We start from the raw sequence: 27,577 nt of genomic DNA on the forward strand, positions 1-27,577 counted from the left end.
CTTTAGCTACGTTAATTGTGTCAAATGACCTCGAGCAGTCGCTGAAAAAAGCGACAGCGATTACTTAAAATAGGCGCGTTCAATGAGGAACACGCTAAGAGAGAGGGAGCCAAAGGCCAAAAGTGAGCGGAGGTGTAGCGGCGGCGCAACTTGTTTGCTTGTTGATGACAAACCAGTCAAAAGAGCGTTTGTGAGAGCGGGCCACATTGGCTGAGAGCACGCGTGTGCGCATGCACTCAACTCTCTCTTAACATTAAATTTAACTAGCTTGTGGTCAGTTAAAAGTTTGGCTACAACAAATATTTATAATATTTCTTATTGATGCTCTTTTATTCACCATTAGTGCCATTAATGGTAGGCGCACCTGTTGAGCGCAATGGCTAGCTGTGGTGAACATGTATTTGTTACACATTTGGTGCAACAAGTGTGGTGTGTTGCGCTGGTGGTACTGATCGTGCGCGCACGAGCGCGTTTTGTTTACAAACCTATTTTCTTCATTTCATGTTGTTAAGTGTTGTTGTAGTTTACACCGATCAAGCTGCTTCAACTACACCTGGGTGCGCGTGCGCTTGCAGGCGTGCTTGTTGCTACTGTTGCTGCTACTCCTCTCCTGTACAACTAACTTTCTTTTGCATTTCACCACTAACAAATTATGCTGCGCGATCGTTTCGTGTTTACCTGCTGACTCCTCGCTTTGGTGGTGGTTTTAATGTTGGTGCTGCTGATGCGCCAGCACAGCTAGGCGTATCACAGTGATTCTACCTCACGTTTAGTTTACAACGAAACTTCGACGCGTTAAGACAAGTGAATCAAGCGACCGGTTTTTTGATTACTTTCTGTAAATGCTTTATTTCGTGTTTGTGCGCATGCGCCTAGAGCACACTTCTTGTTATTTTTGCATAGTTTGTTGATGGATTACTTATAGTGCAAATACTTAATATAGCGTCGCGATTTCTAAGCGGATTTGTTGCGTGCAAATGCGGAGCACGTAATTAGAACGCGCGATCGCGCCGCTTGCCGTGTATCACAATAATTGGCATTGACAATAATTGCTTGCATGCAGGCGGACGCATGAATAGCAGTCTATTCGGGGCGCGTTGCCGTGTTCGATTTGCAATTTAGTGCGATTAACTGCGCGCGTGCAATTGGGTGAATGTGAGATTACAAGATTTGTGCTGATTTTGTAGAAATTTTACTAAAAATAGGCGTGCCGCATATAAAGCGCTTAACCTGCTGTAATCTTTTAGAAGCTTTGTGCTGCGCAGCCGTAGCACAGCTTCGACGTTAAGTGCATGCAAAAAGTGGGCGGCGTGTTATCGTATTGATCGCCGCTTACTTGCTAGTACTCAAACCACAAAAAAATAGAATATCGTGTACTCTTAAATATATTCCAACCATAAAATCGTGTTTGAGTTTTGTCAACTACCAAAAAATGTCGCATGCGCTGCAGGCGTTCAAGTTGAAAACGGCCGCGCAACCAAATTTGCCGCTACCCAAAGCGTTGGGGCGCCGCGCCCATTTGCTTGCAACAAAAAATTGGTGGAAATTATGTTTTGTGTACGGTCATGATCCGTCGAAACTTTACCGTGAAATCACTTACAACACAGAGTCGCCAAAAGCAGCGGACAATAAAACAGATAATATAACAATGAATGCCAGTGAGAATACCGCTACGGCGTGTAATACGGAGGCTGCTGATTCATTGCGCGCCGCGACAATGTCACCAGTGGAAAGCGGCAGCGCATCGCAAAGCTCACTGAATGATGCTGCAAAATTATTTCCACGCAATATGCCGAGCGTAAGGCGCAGTCGCAGGCGCATAGCTGCCAAAACAGTAGCAAGCGATGAGACAGCGGTTAACTCAGAGTTGCCAATGATTGCTATGCAAACGGCAGAGAAGAAAAAAATATCGAAGAGCGCTGTTTTGCATCGCGTCGATAGTAGCTGCCACAAATCGAGTCTCTCAAGGGTCACCAAGTTGACGCCGCGCAAACTAAAGGCGCCAAATGGTGGGCAAAGGCGGCAACATTGTCGGCGCACGCCATTTAGTGAGAATAATGCAACGCTGATTAATGGTAAGCGTGAGGTTAGTGTACACAGCAAAGAACGTAGAACTAAGTACAGAGCGCACGCGCAAACCAATGACAGCGACAAGCCGCTTGATGCTGAAAACGTTACGTACCGCGAAGCGCCCAGCGTAAATAAGGCGCCAACACAGCATGCAAGCACTGCACGTTGCCACAAACATAGCAAGCAAGCGCTTTACGCTGAGAAAGAGCAACAAAAATATGAGCAATTAACAGGTATGCAAGCGCAAGAAACGACGCGCCAGCAACTGCAGCAGCGTGAAATTGCAGAAACGCTCCAACAACCAGCGCACACACACCAACATTACAATAAACCACTAAAATTGTCACTACTGCCGCAGAAATTGTCTGCCGCAAGCGCGTTGTCATGCGCGGTCACCCAAACTGCCGATGTTCAATACGCGCAAAACCGATTGGCCGCAATCAGCGCATTGCCATCACCCTCTGCCGCCTCACAGACTCACTCTCATCAATCGAGTCTCATTAGCTACGATTTGAGTCGTTCCACAAGTCGCCTAAGCTGCTTTGAGTCAATACCGAATGCGGTTAATGCCATAACAACAACAGCAGCAGCAACAACGGTTGAAAAGTCTCTAGCAAGTCAATCACATACCAACGCTGGCAAACTAAGTCACAAGCCGCATCACCAACATATGGATGACACATTTCTGTCATCGGGCATATCGTGTGGCGACGCTGAGACGCAATCAGAAGCGAGTTGTAGTTCGCCATCGCTGCTGCAACTACAACTTGTCTGCAGCGGTAGCAATAATGTAGCCCAACTGCATGCGGCTGATATTGGCGCGCATATGGAGGACGTCGAGGATGCTTTAATTGAGGCAGAGGTGGCACAGCTTACGGCCAATTTGCGGCGTGACGAAGAGGCGGCCGAGCGACGCCTGTCACGACGCGTCGAGGCCACAGCAAAAATGTTGCAGACCAAAAATGCTGTCTGTTCAAGTGGGAGAAAAGCGGCGTCAGTCGTGGCAGCAAAGAAAGTCGCCGTCATCACCAATGCCAAAACAATGTCAACAACTATGACAACAAACGCAACGCCAACAACAACAAGCGCGGCAACAGCAGTCTTACCACAATCACTAAATGTTGCTGATCTACGCAATTTGAAAGTTTGTCGCAATCGCAATGCCGTGTGGATGCTTTCGTGCGCCAACAACAACAATAGCTGCATAGCGCCCATACCGGATGACGCGCAGCTAAGCGATATTGAAGAGCAGCTTGCACGCTTGCCATCCAGCGATGAAGTGGATATGACGAGTGGCGTGTCGTCGATGCTTGAAGAGTCAGCAAACACAGTAGCAAGTAGCACAGCAGAAAGTGCAGCAACAGCACTGACAGCAAAAACAACAACTACAAGCTCGTGTGTGCAGCAGCAGCTGTAAGTGGACTTCAGTCAATAAAAATATCTGTAATTTATTGGTATTTTTTGTATGAGCATAGAAAGCTGTCAAGAATTCTTTGTTATTTATTTTTGTTCTCACACAATGACCCCTATGACTTTAGCTTTCATTTTCAGTAAATAATCTAAAATTATATCATAGCCATTAGCATTTCAATAGTTCCGCCGCGCTCAGCTGCTAAACTGCCGATTAGTCTGTAAACAGGCTTTTATTGTCAGCTTTAATGGCTTGATTGGGCGCGTCCAAATTTACACAAATAGAACAAAGCAGTCTGTGCTTCTATTCTTTACAGATGAACACATGCTCAACAGTGGCTTAGTTTGCTTTTAGTGTTGAAGGGATTTAAGTAGGAAAATTTCTTTTTCTTATGTAGAAAGTGATTGGAAGAGCTTGAAGAAATAATACAAGTTTTTTTACTCTAACTTTTCTTCAAGCAATTTTCGTAAAAATTATTGAGATTAGATTGACATATGTTAAGTTCGTTTTCTGATTTCGCATGTTAAAATGATAACGCAAGCTATACCTCATGGAGCTCATGGAACTTCTTTATGTTACTTTAGTGTGTATTAGATTATGTTTATGTGTTTGTGATATGTTTTGGTATAAATTCTAGAAAGCACATATTTTTTCAATTAGTTAGTTGCATTAAACAATATTAGAAGAAATATGTTCAAAATTATTTTCCTAAATAACTACCTTCTTATATATAGTTTCAAATAATATGAAAATTCAAATTTCGAAAGTTTTTCGTTTAGGGTTAAATTTATCGGTCTCGAAATAAATTAATGTTTTTGACTTTGAAGTCGAACAACATTTTGTAGGTGCTTTCAATACGCCAAGTAGAAATGTACGGAACGGATAATTAGTATAGTAGTATAGACTGCCAGCGCGGAGGGAGCGGGATCCAGGCTTTAGTTCTGATAAATAGTAATAAAAGAAATACTTACGATTTTATATTCACTTGTCATTTTATGATTTAAGATTTTATGTTTTATTTCGACAGTAACTTATGGGGTTACATAGGTTTACGGGTTTCAAAAAATCGATTTTCTTCGATTGTCTATAATAAATAAGTGCGCCGTTCTTAAACACGTTTTCTCGAAAATATTTTTGAAGTCCATGGCACATTTTCAAACTACTCAACCGATATTCATGAAATTTTGCACAGATCTTTGAGATACATTTTTTAAAGACTTGAACGAAGGATCTTTTTTCAATTACAACTATTTGAAAAAAAAGTTTCGCAAAAAACTTTTTTTTTCAATATTATTTTATTTTAATTTTATTATTTTTTGTATATCTGCCAAAAATCCAATTTTCTGTTTTTTTTTTCGTTTTATCCAAGCTATAAGTTAAGGTTTTAAGTAAAACAAGTATTTTTTCACTTTAAATGATCCTGTAAGGAGTTATCCTGCCAACGCGGGCGCAGCTGTTTTCCGAGGGGTCACCGGAAATGGCGTCGCGATGGCCGAGCTTAAAATATTTTTTCCAAACATTTCTGAATTGCTTTGTTAATAATGTATGTTTGGAACAATAAAAATTCTAATAAAATATTTAAATTTTTCTATGAGAAAAAATTGTTGAAAAAAGGCAGTTTTTTTCCCTAGGAAACCCATGCTTTGAGCCAATGAAAATATCAAAAGTTGTCTAAGATCAGTACAGAACTTGTTAGTAATCAAGAAAGTGGTGATACCTTTTTGATGAGGAACTCGTTTACTCAATTGTATGGAATTCCATTTACTATTTTGTTTATTTTTTTCTTTTGGTTTCACATGTACACTTTTTGATAAGAAAGCAGCGCCTAAATCTTGTGAGTATTAATTGGCGAATCGATGAAAGCTTTTGTATCGATAATATTACTATTGTTAATATCAATTAAAGCTACCATTAGTAATATTATTACTACCAGAATTTATTGTTTCTTCAACAGAATAGAACAAAGAACGGACCAAACTGAAAATCAACCTCTCGCAGTCTCAAATTAAAAGAATTTGGAATAAATCGAAGTGCCAATATATTTGCATATATTCCATATACTGTTCTGTACTGTATTCACTGAAAAAAAATGCAAATTTCAATTTTATTTAAGAAGATTACAAGCATGAATAATTAAAATGCGTTGCATCCTTAACTTGTATTGTATTGATGTTTTGAGATTAAAAGCTTTCTGAACTGCAACAAGTTTTTTTTTAAATATTGTTGGAGATAATTTCTATTTAAATATAATAGTAGAAGTTGTTGAATATTTTTGAATTTCTTCGAATTTTTTTGAAAATATTGTTTTGATCGAACTTCTATAAAAATGATAAATGTTGTTGAATTTATCGCAATTGCCTTTTTACCCCCATCGTAAACAAACGATTAACTATGTCTACATATTTTACAGCGGCAACGCAATGGAGTTAGCAGCTTATTCTTCTTCGATTTCAAAAGAATCATTATCGGTTTCTTTAGAGTGATTGTACAAATATGCACTTAACTTATTCAGTCTGATCATTGTGTAATACTTAGTCATTTGTTAAGTTTGCCTTAGGATTTTGGACGAAAGCCGTAAGTTTATTGTTCCAAACTGTTTTAAAATGTCTAGTCTTGCATCGAACTCGAAATTAATCTAAATAAACTTGAAATGCTCAATTCTAAACTTAAAAAGCATATTACTATATTGGACTATCTATTATTTATTAAAACTCAACTCTCAAAAAGCCATAACTCACATGGAAGAACACCTGTGACTTCTAAATTTTCATAAGAAAGTGTTCTTCTACTTGGCAAAATAAAGTTTGCTGAACATTTATAGAGTGATTCTAAAATCAAAAATATTTCGAACTAATTGCAGTGGCTATAGTAGAGGTACCAATGGTACCACTTTTTTAATTAATTTTGTTATCAAAAAATCACTTCACTCGAAATCCATGCATCTATACGATCCCGACCGAAGCATGGTAAACCATCAAAACCCGATGGAACAAGCTACCTGAGTGCAAAACTGCAAAAGCCATGTGCAAGTTAGAGTCGGTAGGTCAAAAGTACAGAATATTCCTATTGGCACTCGATAGAGACTGTAGGAAAATGATGGAAATACTAAGTGGTCGCTGTCTGGTGGCGACAAACGCGAGCAGGATGGTGCTGACTAAACGAGAAGACTGCAGGAAATGTGTAGAGTAGGGCAGCAGAGAAAAAATAGAGCATCTCTTGTGCACTTGTCCCATTTGCTGTGAGCATAAGAAATAAGTGGAAAATATTAAAATAAGTTAAAGATTTTTGTATCCAAACTGTCACTCAGAAGTAATTTTATAATAAACTTTTATTTCCTTCTTTCTTACTTGTTTGAAGAGCGCTGAATCTCAAATATGTTTCTAGAAAAACCAATTTGTCTACGTGTTTCCAAAAACTTCTAAAATATTAAATATTCAAATTTTGAACTAATTGCAGCTAGCAGCTACAAGCGCCATTTAAGTCACAGGAGTCTGTCCACAAATTTACATACTCTACATATATTTATGTTTGCTATATATAGAAGCTTTTGAAAATCATCATCTGCTAATTACCATATAAATATTAAGCTCATTAAGAAGCTATGCAAAATTAATAAAAAAAATGAAAATATTTTCTCAAAAATTAAAATTCGTAAAAAGTCAAATATGAATTTATACTGTGTGTGTGTGTTTTCTAGCACATATACACATGCACATTACATACCACAGAGAATTAATGAGCTGCGTTTACATTATTTCGCGCTTCCACTAATTAATTTATTCAAAAGCCATTAGCGATAAACGAAACTCCATCTTCTTCTTAATCACACTTTATGCTGTTTCTGCGCTTTAATATTTATTTACCTGCGCATTTTTCTGTTAAGCGTTTCCCCTGTGCCATATGGTGTAGAGCGTCGCCGCGCATACGACAATGTGTCAGAAGCAATTTTGTAGTAGTCAATTGATGAGGCGCACCAATCTGGCATTTGGTTAGTTGTTTTACCAAAAATTGTTTGGCTTATGGACATTTGAGGCGCCCAGCGGCGGAGCAGCGCGCCAATCAAGCGATGAACTGCCGAAAAAGCCGGCAAGGCAACATTGAAAAGGCGTTGCAAATTGCGAATTATTAATAGCGGTGTCACTTAAGCGTATAAAAGTATGCATATACATACACATGCACACATAGCCATACATATATACACACATATATTTATGCAAAGTAATTTTTGGTAATTCTCGAAATTGCATTCGCATTATTTAGTTGTCAAAAGAGTTGTAAGCGGCGAGGCATCCTTCAGCAGCCGGCAGTCTGACACACTTTCATTGCTGTTGTTTTGACTTTTTTTGGTTATGACATGATGCATACGCTGATTGCATGTAATAAAGACATAAAAGCACAAATAACAGCTGCTGACAAAAAGCCATTTTTTATGAGCGTTTAATGACTGGGCCGCGTACTTTTCGAATTTATCGTTTGTTTTGAAGACGCAGACGCACGTGCGAAGAGCTGGAAAAAATTATGTATGTGTATACATTTACATTATATGTAGATATATGTATGTGCACAAATAGTATGTATCTATTTCTTAGGCATAAAACTTATGGGTTTTAAATTGTGTAATATTTTTCTGATTCGTAATATATTTAACCGATAAATGAAAGTCAAGTAGTTGCCACCCAACTGAAAACATGCAAATACATTAATTTAATTTTCGTCGAAATAATAAATCAATTAAACAAAACTGAAAGGCTTTGAATACTTATATACAAATATTTACAAAAGGAGTTGCCACCTGTAAAAAAATGTTTCAGTAAAAAATGCTGCTAAAATAAAAAATATCAATATAGACATCAACTGAAAAGTTGTAAGAAAGCTTTCGTTATTTTGAATAAATATTTTGGAGATGGTTGCCACCTATTTGCAATTTTTAATTTAATAAAATTTATTAAATAAATTATAACAATATTGACAAGAAACAAGGATTTTATCGACGAAATTTTGAGAAGACTGCCACCTGTTTCAAAAATTTAATTTAAGCTATTTGGAAAAATTTAGTAAACTTGACTGAACTCACAACCAGTGAATATTAAAAATTTTAAATTTACAATAAAAAATTTAAAATGCATAATCGCCACACAAACTTTTTACGTTCTAAACAAACAGCGAAGCGCACATGAAATGTCGAATGAAGATCAAACTTCACTAAAACTTTAAAAAAATATTTTAACTACGTTTCAGATGGTCCATCCATTGAGTTCAATTTTTGATTAGTCGTTTGAGCATTTTGATTGGTAACTGCAAATGACACGAGTGATGTATTGCTCCAAGGACTGGATCGAGGCGGAATTGTCCGCATAGACCTTAGGCTTTGCATATCCCAACAGGAAAAAATTTAACGATGTGATATCACACGATCTTTATGGCCAATCGACATGAAATTATCTACTCACCGAAAGGTTCTCTCAATAAATCCATTGATGGATTCGATGTGTTTGAAGTGGCGCCCTCTTGTTGAAACCAAATGTCCCGAGATTAAGAGTCGATTATCTTGGTGCGATAATGGTCGCCTTTGACGCTTACGTTTTCAACGGCATCATTTTTGAAGAAACATGGACAGATGATTCCACCGGCCCACCAACCACAACAAACCGTTTCTTTTCCATATACTCATTGAGCCAGAAATAGGCCTCAACGCTGAACAAAATTTTGTTCGAAAACGTTGTTGGAATTTTTCAAAACCCATAAAACGAAGTGGTGTCACTTGAGAAGGTCCAGCGGGTTCAGTTTTTGCACAAACTGTATTTTGTACGCTTTCAATATAAAATATTGACGCCTAGTCATTCCATACGTCAGTCCGAATTGCTGCGAACGGCGCCGAATCGACTCTCCACGGTCTTCGTGTATAATCTCAGCTACGGCTGTTAAACTTTCTTCACTGCGTGCTCTACATCATCTATTCGGTCGAATATTATCTAATAATGAATGCTGAATCTCAAGATGAAGGATGGTGTTGCGAATAGTACGCTCCATACCATAAGTAGAGAAATTTTCGTATCAAAGTTGAACGATTTGTGAACATTATTTAGGCGGTCTGGTCTTCTAATGATGAAATGCCCAACATTACTGAGCAAAAATAACATGATAGCTTGAAACGGCTCACGCATTATCTGTAAAAAAGACCTCTACTTGGATCACCCGTTATAATATTTATTTAAATATTTCAACAAAATTACCAAAATGAAGGCGAAGAGCATTAAAATTAGTTGCTTAGAACTAAAATAGAGTTGCCACTCAATGAAATTATTCTTATAGCAGCTTCAGTCTCTTAATATAGGGAAAGTGGCATGTAAAGAACCAGTTTTTACTATATTGATTTAAAATATTAAATTCGGTTATGTATTAAATATATTCAAAAGAAAACATATTCACAAAAGCTTCTCAAATATATCCATAAAAGATTAAATATTGTCGATACAACCAAAAAGTTTATTTTAAACCAACAATTACTCAAAAAAAGTCTCCCCCAATATCTGCACCCATCAAGTGTCTGTATGTAAAGTAACATAATTTTAAGCCCGTACTAAAAAAAAACGATTTGCAAAAAAAATATATTTCGACTTATTTCCGAAGCAGCAATCTTCGAAAAAGCAGCACATAAATACACAGCCAATAATAACTGCTGCCAAACATATTAATTTTCCTCCATTTATAATTACATTTACATTTTTTACGTTCCCCATCAGCGCAGTGTCAACCAATTGAATTCCAGAAATTCGCCTGCGGTCGCGCTGACCTGTATCGACATGTGCCCAGGCATACACGTGAGCGCGCACCACACATCCCCGCCACATACCCCTTTATCTACAGCGACATGCGAGACCGTTCGTGTGTTGGGGTATGGAATTGATGTGCCGCCAAGAGGACATGCGAATATTGCCACTCATAAATTCCATATGTCGTTTTAATAACCACACATTTATGTGCATGTTGCAAGCCGGCAGCGTGCGGCATTTGCAGCCGCATTGTGGCAACATCAACACGCCCATTCAGTTAAGTCAGAAAAATTAAGATCCTCATACACAGACGGCAAAATGGAAGCAAAGATGAAAACCGACACGAAGACGCACAGACTGACCGCACATACGGCGTCTCCCGCTAAGTTCATCCGATGAATGGTTCGCTGATGGCGCTGCGATATATCTCACTTGGCAGCTGACTGCCAAGGCATGTACAAATGTACACCGAAGCAGTGCAGAGCAACAATAACAACACCTTATAAGTATGTTCTGGTCCACCGTTTGTTGCGACCATATTGGGAGGCCCCAGCGACATTGACTAACCGCCCAGCAGCCACACGCACACACAAAGGCACACATGCACCCAGGTGCCCATCCAAACCCGCATATCGGGCTCGTAAATCGCACCTTTCGATGTTGCTTAGCTCGTGCATCTTCGTATATCAGCACGAGATAGGCAGCTCAACACTTTTATCGCTTCATTTGCATGCTTTTGTGCGCCACCAGCCCAGCCTCCGCAGCTGCGCGCCTCCACTGGTTGTGGCGACTTTAAATTGCTTTGTATTATGCATAAAAAGCTTGTGGACGAGCGCAGCGAAGGCGGTGTGCTCACGCGCAAATCTTTTGTTTGCGTGCATTGCGGCAATTTCCTCACGCACACAACTTCAGCTCGCATCAGTTTTATGTCCAAGCCGCGCATTCACCGGTTACCATCTTCCATCTATGAAAGCTAAGTAGCTGGTTATAAATCTGATTTATGAGGTGAATGTTTGAGTTATAAAGTGTTAGTGTGGTGTTGCTATTGTTGTTGTCGGCCGTCAATTTGCAATTCTTAAGAATTTCGCAATGGTTTCGGGTATCGTATTCAAATGTCATGTGTGTATATATGTACATATATGGCAGAGCGTGGCATATTACTACTTTTACTTTTTATATGACACGAAGTTTCAAGTTTTATAGGCGGATTATGTGCGTTGCGCTATTGATATGGTTTGCCATAAAAACTTCAAAAATGTCAGCAGCTAAAATGTTTTCAAGCTCATATTAGAATAATAATCAGTTAGAATTTTTTAGCATTAGTGTTTCTATTTGCTATCAGTTTCGAAATTTCGAATTTTTCCGATTCGCCATGATTTTGCTATAATAATATCCAAAGTGTCTGTTAGTTGCCATAACAGAGCTCAAAAACCTTAATGTCAATTAGCACTTAATTCCAATGGAGAGTAATTAAATACTTCCTAAGCAACGCTGTTTATTTGTTACCGACATTAAAAAGCAAAAATTACATTAAAAAAATTTCGGAACTTTCTCTAAAAAAGATTATCTTGCAATATCAGTTTGTACATAGCATGAATACTTTCCGAAAGAAGAACAATTTTGGACGACCTTCACGAGACTCGTCTTGTAGTGATCTGCAGGCCACGATTGAATTCACCATGCCATCTATAAACACTGGGCTTTGAAGCAGCTTTATCAACAAAAATTTAAATAAGTTAGTCAATGCACTGTTGTTGAGTTAATCCACGTCGAAAGTTGTTAAAATATTAATAATTTTTGGCCGAGATGAATATTTAAAGTTACTGTAAACAATAAAAATAGTGCTCCTAAGTCAAAACGTTCTGAGTTTGGCTAACATCAAAAATATCAAATTTCAGGATAAAGTTGTGAGTTGCTAGATTGCAGCACTAGGATTGCCAAATCCCGAAATATAAAAGGCAAACGTACGTAATACTTTCAGAGTTTCATTTACTTCAATCAATAAAAAATTTATTTAAAAGTTCTGGTACGTGGAGTCTTTATGTGGTGAAAGGATCTAGAAAAGACCACTCTTGCAAAGAAACTCGAGAGCGTTTAACGGGCGGGGTTCATCAGCATGCCATGCCATGCCAAAGATGCCATCAGACTCAAAGAGTCTAGGTTCCTAACAGAACACAAGTGTGAACACTCGGAAATCCTCACTCACTTTGACTTCATACCGAATCACGGAGTCGCTAAACCGAACTCTGGCGGCTGCTTCTTTACCTATATACCGGCGAGGGAGTTGTGGGTGAGAAGAAACCGTTGGGGGAGAGGGTCAGTGAGCTTCTTCAAGGGTCAAAGCTGGGGAGGAAGGTTAGTGGAAGGGTCCACTCTCAGGAGCTCTCTATCAACTCCAGTTTCAGACTTCCTGACTTTTGCAGTGTCTTCCAGGCCGAGGGTGCAGCCATTAAGGTAGCAGTAGATTTACTACTCCAGAGTGCAGCCTCTTTCAGAGAAGTGACCATGCACTCAGATAGCAGAGACGCGAGTTCAAGGCTAGTAGAACTCATTAACTGTGCGTTCAGGGCTGGTCGAAGAGTGCCTAACTTCGCTATCAATGTATGGGTGCTGGGCCAGAGCGGAATTGCAAAAAATTGTAAAGTTGAGCTGGCTAGGAAAGGCACGCTAAAACCGCTATCGGTAGAATGGAAGCGGATTGGTGCTCCGGTATCCTCTTGTGTTCTACTACTGGTCTGCGGGGAGGACCACCATTTGCACATCGCAAAAGCTGTTTGCCCCAAGATCGTTCGCAAGAGATCTAATGATCTCTTTGCTTTCAGTATGGCTAGCCTATCCCTAGGGTTTGAGCCTGGGAATCTTACTAGACGCCAACTGCAGTAGCTGTATGGAAGAATATGAGGGAAAAGCAACTCTGCACTTCCTTCTTGTCTGTCCCGCATTTCGTCAAGACTTAAGCAGATGGGGGCGCCAACCGAGCTAGACGGGAGTGGAAATTAAACGCCTGTGCAAATTTGTATTGGGTACTAAGCGGTTTGCAAATTGCACTGCACTACTTTAAATAAAATTTCGAAATTATTATTCCTATCTTTCCTTATCTCAAAAGCTTATTCCACTTTTCTTAATATTTTATTTCTTACTGAATGGGTAAATATCTCCAGCCCTTTGCACGGTAATTTAATACTCGAAATTCCTGCAAATTGATTGTGCGCATTAAATTGACATTCGCGGTCGGGCGATCGCCGCTGTCACCGTTTACTTGCTTATATTTTAAAAATGCCAGTGAAGCAAGTAAATATGGTACTTGTATAAATATGAGCGCATACACAAAAGAGTCTTCCTCACTTACCGCAACAGCAAATATGTATTAATTGAAGAAACGTATTGGAGCTCAATAATCATACAAAAAAATAATAAATACATAAAAAGGGAAAGGTAAAAACTGTGGCTTCAAGTCCATAGACCTTCACATTGAATTCCTTTTCATAGGTTTGTGCAAAAGGTGAATGTATGCATATGTTCATATATATAATTACTTATTTACATATGTATGTGCGTGCGCACAATGTGTGGCGAACAAAGGCCAAAGTCACTTTCGAACTTGGCCACAAAGAACATGACGATTGGTGGCAGTCGTTAGGCTGAGCGCTTAACAAAGCGCGAATCATACATATACATATGTACACTTTGGGAGTGCGCTAAGCTTAGCTTGGGTTAATATACATATATATTAATGTATATATATGTACATATGTATACCTGTATGTGTAAATCACTGCATGAGCGCGCTGGTGTGAGCGCCTTAATGGCTTTTCAATCGGCATTTATGCGAAAACAAAGTATTCTGCAAACAACAACAAATTAAGTGGAGATAAATATACAAACGTATGTGTTCCTCTTTACTTATTGATACTTAAATTTCAATTTTCCGCCTCTGTCAGCGGCCAGGCGTGAGAAGGTCAGACGAATAAGCGTCCAGGCAGCCAGCTATCCAACTGTAATAGTAGTACAAATACATACATACATCACCTAAAATGAAAAACAACGTATCATAAAAAAAAGTCGAAAATCGCTATATAATATAATAACCAATACAAAACCAAAATATCGAGTGTATGATAGTCATTATATAACCAAAACTAAAATTTGGTTTTAATATGAGTGGTTTCTATTATAAAGGTTTTCCTTCGCCCGTAAACTTATGAAAAGTGATGTTACGTTATTTTACATTTTAGGTGATGATAAACATATAAGAATATATGCTTAAATAGGTATATGTATAGCACTCAACAGACTTACCATGACGCTTTTGAGCGCATATATCGATAAGTTCTGTAATTATAAAAGTAAATTTGCATATATCCACATAACTATGTGTAACATATATGTATGTATGTTTATATACGTATATATGTATATGTATTTATACTAAAAAATTCCATTATTATCTCTCGAGGAATTTGCGGCGGCCTTTTTACATATATATGCCGACGCCGCCGAACACTTTACTCCTGCACAATTTTATCCTCCATTAAATGAATATAGATATATAAATGAATATACGTACGTACCCTCATTTAGCCGATTTCAAAGTTGGCATGTAAAATGGAAAAATGTAATTAAAGTCGACATTAAGCAGCGAATCACGGGTGGTCGCTTTGCTAATAAAAATGAAAATTGTGGCGAGCAAAAGTTGTGAGCAGCACCAAATCGGCCCAACCAGCATAAGCAACGTGTATGGTACAAGTGGAGCAGAGATGAAAGCAAAGTCGACTACAAAGTGTAGCGCTAAATTTGTGTTTTCTTGCTTTTTAAGAAAAAACATATGGACGTTGCGACTTTGAAGAGTAACACAAGCTCCGATCAGCCTACTTACGTCGAGTATTTGCTACATCATATTGCCGTATGATGCCCGTACTTATGTATTTAATTAAAAAGAAATTCATTTTAGTTGATTTTAATTGAAAGCAGCGCTGACAGCAGAGAGTAGTGATTGCTTTTCAATTACTTTTTTCTAATGGTCAATTTAATCTTTTTTATCGTATTGGTTTTTGAACTCCTAAAGTATTCAATTTATGACAAATTAATTGAGCTACTCTGAATGAATATTTAAATCACTGCGAAGGTTTAATTTTACTAAAGTTAAAAATAAATATTGATGGAAGAGTGATTAAAAGTATTTAAGAAAGTTAAAAGCATTTTTCACCGCCGGATTTTATTAAAATTGATAAAACTTTTACCGAAACGTTTCAATTGATGAAACAAATTTATGGCAATGATTGCCTATCTCGAGCAGAGTGCACGAGTGGTTTTAACATTTTCAAAGTGGCCGTGAGGACATAAATCACGATCAACATGTGGGTCAATCATATTACGTGATCAAATTCATCAAAAATCAGCCGAGATCATCATTTAAATTCATGGAAATGGAATTGAACATCTCCAAAACATCGATATATTGCATTTAGATCGAACATTTGGGCTTACGAAAGTTATGTGCACGGTTTGTTCCGCACAAATTGACTGACGACCAAAAATTGCTCAGAATCCAACATTCGAAGGACATCATTAAAGAGGTTATTTGTCCAAAAATCACATTTTAACCATTAACCACTCCCCGTATTCACCTGATATGGCACCGTGTGATTTCTTCCTTTTCGTAAAAATGCATTTGCCTATGAAAGGAAAGCGTTATGCAAACGTAGAGGCCATTCAAAAGGCTTGCACCGGCATACTGGTGGCCATACTGGCCAACGAGCTAAAACATACGTTCGACATGCTTTTGGAACGTGCAAAGCTATTTTGAAGCAGAAGGAGACTATTTTGAATAAAATAAACAGATTTTGCCGAAAAAACCATTTGTTCTATTTTTTTTAAGTTCTTTTTACTTTGGAACGCACCTTGTATACCTGTATTGCCGTCATGAATAGGTAAAAAAATCTCTTTGTTTAAAATACCCATAGAAAAAATATTTCTAAAATGCAACTAAAATCATTGAAAATAAATAATCATGCTCGCTTTTTACTAATTTATGAACTGCTAAGTCAGCACATTGCATTAATCAACAAAAAGTAATTCTTAGCTTAAAACAAATCTCATAAATATTGTGGTCAGTTAACATAGCGAATTACCAGGCTAATTGAACCAAAATAAATTCCATCCATTTATCATTCTTTCCTCATGCCATTACTCATCAAATAATTATGGTTGTTCCCAAGTATCTGCCTCGGTTTCCATTGACTTCTTCGCAAAATTTCTCAATTTTTCAATTATTGTATTAAATTATGATTTCATTGCTGAAATTCCAGAGTAATTCGAACAATTCGCTGGACTTAAGTGGAGGGCATTAAGAAGGAAAGTAATACCAAAACAAAAATTTTGAAATCGTATTAAAAAAAGTGATCTGAAAAGTGGGAAGGAAAAAACAGCAAATATAAAATGATTACGCGGTCAAAGATCATGTGAAAGGAAAAAATAATTGCGGCATATTGATAAAATACTATTATGTATGCTGTCCAGATATTTTGGAATTTCGGCTTGTTTTTAATAATTTAGTTAATAAGAGTAATCTAGTTCTCACAATTTGTTGTTAAGTTATGGTCTGGAGAAAATTTTGAGTTTAAAACATTTTTTGTTTCATTAAATTTCTCTGCTAGATGTCCGAATGACAGAAAACATATTATTGTGACAGAGAAGTTCATAGGCTTAAGTGTATTAAGTGGAGTATTTTAGGAAAATATGTATAGAAGAATCATACAAAGGAGTTAAAACTATTTTTCATTTATTATAATCTATGATCTTGGTTAGTTAAAGAGGCGAGAACTAACTTAGTCTTAAATACTGTACCCATCCATTTGCTTTTTAAAAATAATTTATCTGCATCCGTAGGTACTCTGCAATCAAATCAGCTTCTTCTTCTTCTTAATTGCCGTAGACACCGCTTACGCGATTATAGCCGAGTTAACAACAGCGCGCCAGTCGTTTCTTCTTTTCGCTACGTAGCGCCAATTGGATATTCCAAGCGAAGCCAGGTCCTTCTCCACTTGGTCCTTCCAACGAAGTGGAGGTCTTCCTCTTCCTCTGCTTCCCCCAGCGGGTACTGCGTCGAATACTTTCAGAGCTGGAGTGTTTTCGTCCATCCGGACAACATGACCTAGCCAGCGTAGCCGCTGTCTTTTAACAGCTCATCGTTCCATCGAATGCGGTATTCGCCGTGGCCAACGCGCAAAGGACCATACATCTTTCGCAGAACTTTTCTCTCGAAAACTCGCAACGTCGACTCATCAGTTGTTGACATCGTCCAAGCCTCTGCACCATATAGCAGGACGGGAATTATGAGTGACTTATAGAGTTTGGTTTTTGTTTGTCGAGAAGGGACTTTGCTTCTCAATTTCCTACTCAGTCCGAAGTAGCACCTGTTGGCAAGAGTTATCCTGCGTTGGATTTCTAGGCTGACATTGTTGGTGGTGTTTACGCTGGTTCCAAGATAGACTAAATTATCTACAACTTCAAAGTTATGACTGTCAACAGTGACGTAAGAGCCAAGTCGCGAGTGCGACGATTGTTTGTTTGATGACAGGAGATATTTCGTCTTGCCCTCGTTCACTGCCAGACTCATTTGTTTTGCTTCCTTGTCCAGTCTGGAGAAAGCAGAACTAACGGCGCGGGTGTTAAGGCCGATGATATCAATATCATCGGCATACGCCAGCAGCTGTACACTCTTATAGAAGATGGTACCTTCTCTATTTAGTTCTGCGACTCGAACTATTTTCTCCAAAAGCAGGTTGAAAAAGTCGCACGATAGGGAATCGCCTTGTCTGAAACCTCGTTTGGTATCGAACGGCTCGGAGAGGTCCTTCCCGATTCTGACGGAGCTTTTGGTGTTGCTCAACGTCAGCTTACACAGCCGTATAAGTTTTGCGGGGATACCAAATTCAGACATCGCGGCATAAAGGCAGCTCCTTTTCGTGCTGTCGAAAGCAGCTTTGAAATCGACGAAGAGGTGGTGTGTGTCGATTCTCCTTTCACGGGTCTTTCCAAGATTTGGCGCATTGTGAATATCTGGTCGGTTGTTGATTTTCCAGGTCTGAAGCTACACTGATAAGGTCCAATCAGTTTGTTGACGGTGAGCTTTAATCTTTCACACAATACGCTCGATAGAACCTTATATGCGATGTTGAGGAGGCTAATCCCACGGTAGTTGGCGCAGATTGTGGGGTCTCCTTTTTTATGGATTGGGCATAGCACACTTAAATTCCAATCGTTGGGCATGCTTTCGTCCGACCATATTTTACAAAGAAGCTGATGCATGCTCCTTATCAGTTCTTCGCCGCCGTGTTTGAATAGCTCGGCCGGCAATCCGTCGGCCCCTGCCGCTTTGTTGTTCTTCAGGCGGGCAATTGCTATTCGAACTTCTTCATGGTCGGGTAATGGAACGTCTGCTCCATCGTCATCGATTGGGAAATCGGGTTCTCCTTCTCCTGGTGTTGTGCGTTCACTGCCATTCAGCAGGCTGAAGAAGTGTTCCCTCCATAATTTAACTATGCTCTGGGCATCAGCGACTAGATCACCTTTGGGGGTTCTACAAGAGTAAAATCAGCTAGTTGCACTATATTTAACAACTAGTTCGTATGAAGCTAATGCCTAACCAAGTCAACCACTGCCTTTACTCAAGCAAAACCTGGTATTTCTCTTTGAGCTGATATCCTAAAAAAGTTTATTGGCAGATTTTGATCAAAAATATGGCACTTTCTTACTAGTTTAAACAGAAACATAATTGCCAAGCTCATTTCATGTTTTTAGAATGGTTCTAATTTCGTTTCTGTTCAAAATCTCCATGGTTTGATTTAAGTAAATACTGCTTGAATTACTTTGCAGTTTGGTGTTACTTTGCTCTCTTTCTTAACATTCCAAAATTCTTAATAAGCCAGAGACTTTTCTGACTAGTTCAATTTAAGTCAGAAAATTCTAATAATAAACTGATTGTTTCTCTTACAGCTTTTTCATTGCTGGGTACATATGTGTGTACTTGCACATATTTATATGCTTCATTGGTCTCGCCCGTCAACAGACTTTCGTGCCAAACCAATTTTGATCGCCTTCAAAGAAGGGCAACTAAAAGAAACCAAAATTGGAGCTTGTGATTAGTTATGCACGCAAAAGCAAGCCGCAAATCAAATTTACGAAAATTCAAACTTTTTGAAATGATTTTGAGTTAATTGAATTTGCTCGTTTTATTTCGTAGCTAATTAGCAAATAATTGAGTTTCCAAAAGAGTAAAAAACAGATAGGAAGCATATGTGATAAAGAAGCATATAATCGTGTTCTACTATGCATACTTACTTACTGGTATATACTACTATGAGCAAAAAATAGTAAGAATTTCTCCTCCTCGGCCTCTTTTTATGAATAGCTTCCTTGGTGAGAGATTCGGATAATCGAAGAAAACTGCCAACGTAACCTTGATTTTTGATCTGATTTGACATAGTTTTTCGGCTTCGCCTCACATTCGACCGATTCATCATCTGTTCCTGGGTCGTAAGCATAGACCCAATATTCATCGCCAGTTATAACAGTTTCATAACATCCTGCTAGTCGAATAGCATTGTTTCACACACGTTAACACAATGCGGTTTTTCGAAAAAATTTAGTGGTTTTGGAACTAATCGACGAGTTAGGTCCAAATGATATTTCAAAATGGTTGTCCTGCCGATATTCCAATGATACCAAAAAGATCTCCGACTATTAATTGTCGATTCTTAAGCACCAATGCCTTCATTTTATTGATGTGTTGATCATTAGTTGATGTTGATGACCATCCTGGACGTTGTTCGTCGTCAACGCGTTCTCTAATGCTCATCCGGCTCCCATGTGATGCCAGTAAGTTGTGAGCTGTCATAAGGCCAGCAACCGTTTTATAGTCTCTGTTTGCCCGTTTGAGTAAAATACATGCGGGGTTTTCTTCGGTGCTCTTGCACGTGTCCTTAAGACATTCCATCTCATTCTGATCACTCCCTTTCACAAACTTTAATTCTTATCGTTTTTAGTGACCTCCGTATTTCCTGTACTGGTTTGGTATCCAGTCGAACGATACTTTTGGAAATCTTACCAGCTATTAGGTTTTTCGAAATTCGCTTGTGGCCCGGAACTGCTTTCCGAAAGTCGCTACACATCGACGTATCCACCTTCCTGCCCCAAAGACCTCTGTATAGAAGATAATCCAGTATTCAAGAATTTAAAAAAAAACAAATTACATTTTCAAATAAAATTTCATATACATTTTTTTATTTGGTCAAATACCCAGCCGATGGTTGTACAGTATTCTGGAAGCTTGTAGTATTAAAATATAATAATAAAGATCGGTTCACCTGAAAATTAATTATAATAATTATTATTTATGACTTTTTTCATAAAATCAACATTTCTACAGAATTTTGCGGTGGCATGCAACACTTTACCTACCTATATATTATATAACATGTGGTATGTAAGTATGTATATTTGAGTGTAGTTACATATTGGTATATGTTTGTATATATATATACATATGTACATATAGAAACTAAAATTCCATTTCATATAATTTCATAATATGCCGCACTTGTGGTTTACTCTGTTGCACTAGTATACAACCAGTGCGCCGCAAAGATGCATGCAACATTTAACACAGTGCATGTGGCAAGTTATGCCCGCCTGCCCAATTTCGTAATCGCACATACAACCGGCAGCGACCTACAATGCCAGCAAGTGCGGCCGTACTCACGTACTTTCGTGGTCGTTCTCTGAACTCCAAAAGTCAAGGAGCGTGTAATGGAAATTGAAAATGGGGAGCAATGTAGCGGAGGCGGCCAAATTGATGGCGTTGCATGTAGGTGAAGTTGCATGCGCAAGTAGCAGTTGCAAGGCAGCCATGCCACACTATGTTGAATTATGCTTTGCTTATTTTTAGTGACTTCCAAATTGGCTGGTTACAACTTGGATTGAGTGTGGCACGGGAAATGACTCAATGCGAGGAGATGAGTGGAAAATAAGTTTTCTTCTTACTATTTTAGGATTTGTAAGGTCTTGGCAACATATTTTTATAGATATGTATATGTGTACATTAGGGTGATTCAAAATTTTTTTTTTTTTTTTTTCAATTGGTACTCGCAAAAATAGGTTCCTAGACACCTCTAAGAAAGCCTCTTCAAATATGAGTTTTTAATTGTAACGGGAAGGTCCTCCGCCTAACGGTTTTCTATTTTTTCTTATTATCAGATAGAAAAATTTATATCTCGCTTCCAACTACTTGAAAAAATATCTTGTTAATTAGGTTTTGTAGGAAATTGAATGCTCTAAAATATGGTCTCTCATAATTTTTTCGTAAACCCAACCGTTTAAAAGATATTAACGGTTGAAATTTGACTATTTTTGGAAAAATTCTTTATTTCTTATTAATTTTATAACTCAATGAAAAAAAATTATTATGAATGATAAAACACATAGTTTTGTAGGAAATTTACTGCTCTATAAAAATGGTCTACTATGATTTTTCGATTAATTTCGATTAAGTTGCATATTAAGGTGGATCAAAAAAAAAAAATTTTTTTTTTTTCGTTTGATACTCTGAAAAATAGGTTCCTAGACACCTCTAAGAATACCTCTCCAAAAATCTATTCATAATAATAATTTTTTTTTATTGAGTTATAAAATTAATAAGAAATAAAAAATTTTCTCAAAAATAATCAAACTTTAACTGTTAATATCTTTTAAACGGTTGGGTTTACGAAAAAATCATAAGAGACCATATTTTAGAGCATTCAATTTCCTACAAAACCTAATTAACAAGATATTTTTTCAAGTAGTTGGAAGCGAGATATAACTTTTTCTATCTGATAATAAGAAAAAATAGAAAACCGTTAGGCGGATGACCTTCCCGTTACAATTAAAAACTCATATTTGGAGAGGCTTTCTTAGAGGTGTCTAGGAACCTATTTTTGCGAGTACCAATTGAAAAAAAAAAAAAAAAATTTTTGAATCACCCTAGTGTACATGCATGTGTATAAGTATGCCCGCGTGTGTTTGTGCGTCTGCGTGCATCCGTCGATTTGATTGTAAACTATAATTGGTTACGCCTTGAGATTATAAAGAGTTCTCATTGTTCCTTTATTGCGGCAAGTGGCCAAGGCTTTGTTGGAGTCTGAAAAGCGATGGCGTGTTGTTTAGTGATGGCGTCAATAGCGTCAGTGGTCGAAGTCAAGCACATAAGCTGCCCACTAAGCCACTTTCATGAAACTCATGTTGCTTGTATATGTCATAAATCAAAGGGCCTCATGTGGTTATAAAAATTACGTTTTTTCATTCACCGATTTTTTACTTTTCACATCAAAGTAATGCTCGTTTAAGCCAAGCTACAAGCCGCCGCGTCAAGCTTCATTATCTCAATTATTTCATGGAGAAAAATACGTTTTGATAGCCATCAGCTGATATTCTTTGCAAATGCCAAGCTTAGCGCTGGAAGTGTGTGGGTTCGTGTTGAAGTAAAGCAGAAAATATAAAATTAAAAATAAAAATTTCATAGCGCCAAAAATCTTTTCAATTATCAAATAAAAATCACAATTATCCGAGTAACTGCGCAGCACTCAATTCCCTGACGCGCCGCTGTCTTCTTTCGGAAACCCAATAATAAAAGAAACATAGAATTCTTTTGTCTAATAGTCTGTTGCCTTTTTTAGCCATTTTTGGCAGTTTGGCCGCCTTGAAAGTAACTGTCGCGGTTAGGCTTTAAATGAATTGTCATTGCTTTAAATGGCCTGTCAAAATAACAAACAACATGTTTACAAGCAATGAAAGCAATATTGAAGATTGTTTATTCGAGAAATACATACATAAAGACACCTGCTTTTTTTGCTCGCCTGGGAGAGTAATATTGAAAATTGAGCTCTGGCCAACACATTTGTTCAATCTCATAAATAAGAACTTCATACAAATTCGCAAGCTATTAACTCACCTGTTATCTATGAGGTCCATATTCATTCTTACTTTTATACTTTACTGCAATGAAAGTTTCTACTGAATTAGAAAATACTGAATCTAATAAGGAAAGTCCGTTTGATGCGACTCTCTAATTCCGTCCCATCGATAGTCAGGCAGAGATAAAATTATGACTCCAGAATGTGAAATAACTAAAAAGTTTAGATTTCTGGAAATGCTTTAATGGAAACTAAAAAGAACTTTGACTTAAGTTCTCCAGAAAGTTTTTCCACTGATAACTTGTTGTAAGTTCATTGCAGTTCACCCTTTGTTAAGATAAATCATTACGGTAACTTCCATGATGTCATAAACTATTTATTTCCATATAAAAATGTAAAATCGGCAAAACGCCCTTAACCTGCCAGAAATCTTAATAGGTGTTTTATACCTCTTACCGCTATCACACTTGGATGTCTAGACATATGAGATCTGAGAGGTTCTTGCCTTCACCTGGCACAAGCAGGACAACTGTGGAGGAAGTATTGAGATGATTATATTTCTCACGTTCACCCAAACAGTTGATGCATTGATATCCCGTAATCTGTTTATCTCACTGCAAGAATCCTGATTGGACAGTGTCCAGTTAGAACTCCTCAAATTATGGAAATGTCGACTTCATACGATTTACCCTAAACTAGAATACTGCAAGGCTGCTGGTAGTTGGTAGTTGGCCTACCCTTGCTGAGCTAGCCTGAGGTCCAACCGTTCAGTAATAAATCACAATAAGCCAACAGAGCTCTTAGCAGTTCCCATTCCGCAGTTATTGAGCCTAAAGTAACTGTCCTAGCAAGCTCATTAGCCCTACAGTTTCCAGCACTACCGCTGTGCCCACGCACCCAAACCAGTGTAACCATAAAATAACTCTATGGTAGAGATAAAGAGTGTCGATAACCCTTCACTTGTCTTGAGCTCTACTCCATAGTGGATAATCACCACTCTGAAAAAAGCTACGCTACCTAGCAGTAGGGCGACTGTCCTAACTTTATGACAGCCACCTTCGCTTGGAAGACGCTGCAGTGGTCAAGTAGCCTGAAACTGGAGCTGATGGAAAGTTCTCGGCAGTGTACTCCTCCATCCACCTTCCCCACATGTTAAGCCATCAGTAAAAGACGTCCCCGCTTATCTCCTCTAGCGAGTGATTCCATCCCAAGCCGCCTCGAATGTATGTAAGCAAAGAAACGACTGCTAGAGCTGGGCTCGGCGATATAGTAGTCCAAAGAGGATGCCAGAGTGCCCAGGCTCGCTGTCTTAATACTTAATACTTTATATGTAGTTTGAATTGATTTTTCATACAGTAACAATTTATAAAGATCTTTTACTTCTCCAAATATGTAAACTCAAACACTACACAGTTTGTTCCAAATTTCCATTATTTTAATCGGAAATGAACCACATCACGATTCGAAATTTCGTTAAAATATTTATTCGAAGCTTTGTAATCAATAAACTCGGACACAAATCTGATAAACTGGTAATGTCCCAGTAGTATATCCTCTGTACCTCAGAATGCTGCTGAGAATAAATTAAACTGAGTTTCGATCGGTCTCTCTTATTGGCTTGAATTACCTAACTTTGGGCATGGCAACAAGTACTGATATATTATATTCACTTCACTAGATAAATAAAGATTGATTACTCCCGCTGAGACACCTAAATATACCTAGTATTAAAGTCAAGAGTTCGTTGCTTGCATAGTATTATGGGGGTCGCTGAAAGGGCTACAAGTGAATTTTCTAAGTTTCCACTACTTCATGGTATTAGAGACATTTATCTAATCAAATTGATCGAAATAAACATGTATATATGTATTAAATATGCTTATGTACATTTTTCGTCGACTTTTTTGGTAATAAATGAACTGCAATATACACCAGGTACTGCTGAAACAGCGGTTGATATGTCTTACAATTTATATGACAAAGCCGGTGAGTTGAAAAACTACCTTTACTTTTTTGTTTGGAGAAGAGTGGTAAAAGCATGTGAAAATGGTGAGAGATCGATAATCTACAAATCATTGCATGCAAGTGGTGCATTAAGTCAAAAAATTATGTGAGTCAATCACAGAAACGAACGAAAAATGTCAACACACAATAAAATGCAAATCGAACTGGCTAAGCCCATTTGATAATGCTTATATTGTTTGCATATACCTTTCTACATACCCACATAATATATTATATACATTACATATATCATATGTAAGCTATGCTTTATGTATGTAATATAGTTATATACGCATATCAAATACTTTACATCGAAGAGTTCAATGAAAGCCAAAACGAGGTAAACGAAACAAATGCGAACACTTTGGCAAGCGGAAAAGACGTAAGATTCAGATAGTGAAAAAGAAATGTTGGAAAATGCCGGAAGAAAGTGTCAAGAAAAATGTGTGAACGCGAGCTATAAGTACTCGTACAATATTTGCTTTTCCAATTTGCTGGAGCTTGTGATGTATGTATGTTCACTTACATAACTCTATAAATATGAGTAAATACAGACAAATTGGTGCTAACTACCAAGCAGGTTTTTTCACATATCCTATATTTATAAGTACATATACAAGTAAACATATGTAACACATACTTAATACAAATGTACATATTTAATACATATGTATATATTTAATACAGCCTATAGCAGTTGTAAGATGATACTGTGACGGCGTCGCGCATGCGTTTAGCGCCGCATGGCATTAACACTTTCACAATGCGAGAATATTTATGAGGTGACAGTGAGGTGACAAAGTGATAAAGTCAGAACGACTGTGTAGTGCGTGCCTAAGAAGATGCTTTAGCTTCATGCCATGGGCGATAGTTATGTTTGTTTACAAGTTTATCTGTCTTCTTTGTTGTTGTCGCTGACTTCTTGGCTAAAATGTGTTTATGACAGCTGTTCCAATTTTTAAAAGCATTTTATTGACATCGGCTTTTTACACTTTCGCGGGAATTTGCATATTTCTGTTGGAAAGTTGTGTGAATCAGCACATATATCATAATGCTTTTAATGTTTTTTAATATATTATGGACTGATTAATGAAATTTAGACTCTAAAAAAAAATAAAATAATTAAATAGAACAGAATAAAATAAAATTAAATAAAAAAAATTAAAATTAAATTAAATATTCCTTTTTTGTCAAAACCTTAAGGTATTTTATTAAATTTCACAATGATTTGAAAATAATAATAGTTCTGTTTTTTCCTTAGCGAGCAGAATATTGTGTAAGTCAAGCCATGTTTTGGTACGTATCATAACCTGTTTCAGCTGTTTTAGGGCTTCTTCTGTGTCTCGAGACGTTATTGCTTCTGTGATGTCTTCCGCGTCGCCAATCGAATGAGATTCGTCTGGCATTTCAAGTTTTATTATTTCATCATAACTAACGAACTCTTGTGTTGCTCTTGACGTAACCATTATTTCTCGTGATCCCTAACTAATCTGGTACAGTATTTTTCGGTAATTAAAATAGCTCAGCATTGAGATAATGGCGGAATCCAAGCTTTTTTCTTGAAAGTCTATAATTTTCAAAAAATTCGTTTCAAACGTCTCAATTCCCTAGAACTATTCATTTGTATTTTTGGAATCTACTCAGTGCGATTACTACACTTTCATTGCTCCTAAAGTTAACTCTGCCAGAGACAGAGTCCGGCAGCTTCATTGATTGCGATTTCAAGTCTGGGTTTAAGTAGCCTTTTATAAAGCTTTCTCGCTGTGTCGGGCTTGCGCTTAATAGGCGGTATGCTGATGTCAAGCAAGGATCTCCTTTTCTCTTGCTTATTAGGAAAAGTCGTTGTTTCTACTTCCCGTGAAATAATTGAAGCTCTGAATCTCCTTAAAGTTCATTACATTAGTCGAAGAGAATCAGAGCGGACACCCTAAGTAAAATAAAAAGATGTGATAAAACTGGCTGAGAAAAAAACAGAAAAAACGTCCAAGGCCATTCGAATTTAAGTATACCCAAGTACATATGATTCAACTACGGACTACTTAATCTTAGATTTTGAGTAATAATAATGAAATTATATAATAACTTACTTAGCGGTCTAACTAACTCACTTCATTTTATGAAATATTTACATGGTGTTATCATAGTAATTTTGGACATTGGGAAAGGCAGACGCAATAAAAGAAAATTTCCCGAAAAAAATTGTAGTAATTAGCTATAAACATACATACAAAGCAACCATCATTAAGTGCGTACATAACGTGCGTGTGAGTTTTGCAGACGTCCTAACCTCATTACGCAACTTACGCTGTAACCGTGAAAATCGTTTAATTATCTGAAACTGAAAACTAAGCCGAGACATGGAAGAAAGC

General features: G+C 37.6%; 1 protein-coding gene across 1 annotated transcript in view; it reads left to right on the forward strand.

The window, feature by feature from the left end:
• The first annotated feature begins 1,259 nt into the window (after positions 1-1,259).
• The window catches only part of LOC126754492 (uncharacterized), a 101,329-nt gene continuing 75,011 nt past the window's right edge, over positions 1,260-27,577 (forward strand). Inside the window, exon 1 of the mRNA XM_050466504.1 lies at positions 1,260-3,483. Coding sequence (XP_050322461.1) covers positions 1,433-3,483 — 2,051 coding nt within the window. The 5' untranslated portion in view covers positions 1,260-1,432. The remainder of the gene's footprint in view (positions 3,484-27,577) is intronic.

Source organism: Bactrocera neohumeralis, chromosome 4, assembly GCF_024586455.1.
Source record: "Bactrocera neohumeralis isolate Rockhampton chromosome 4, APGP_CSIRO_Bneo_wtdbg2-racon-allhic-juicebox.fasta_v2, whole genome shotgun sequence".
Taxonomy (NCBI): Eukaryota; Metazoa; Arthropoda; class Insecta; order Diptera; family Tephritidae; genus Bactrocera; species Bactrocera neohumeralis.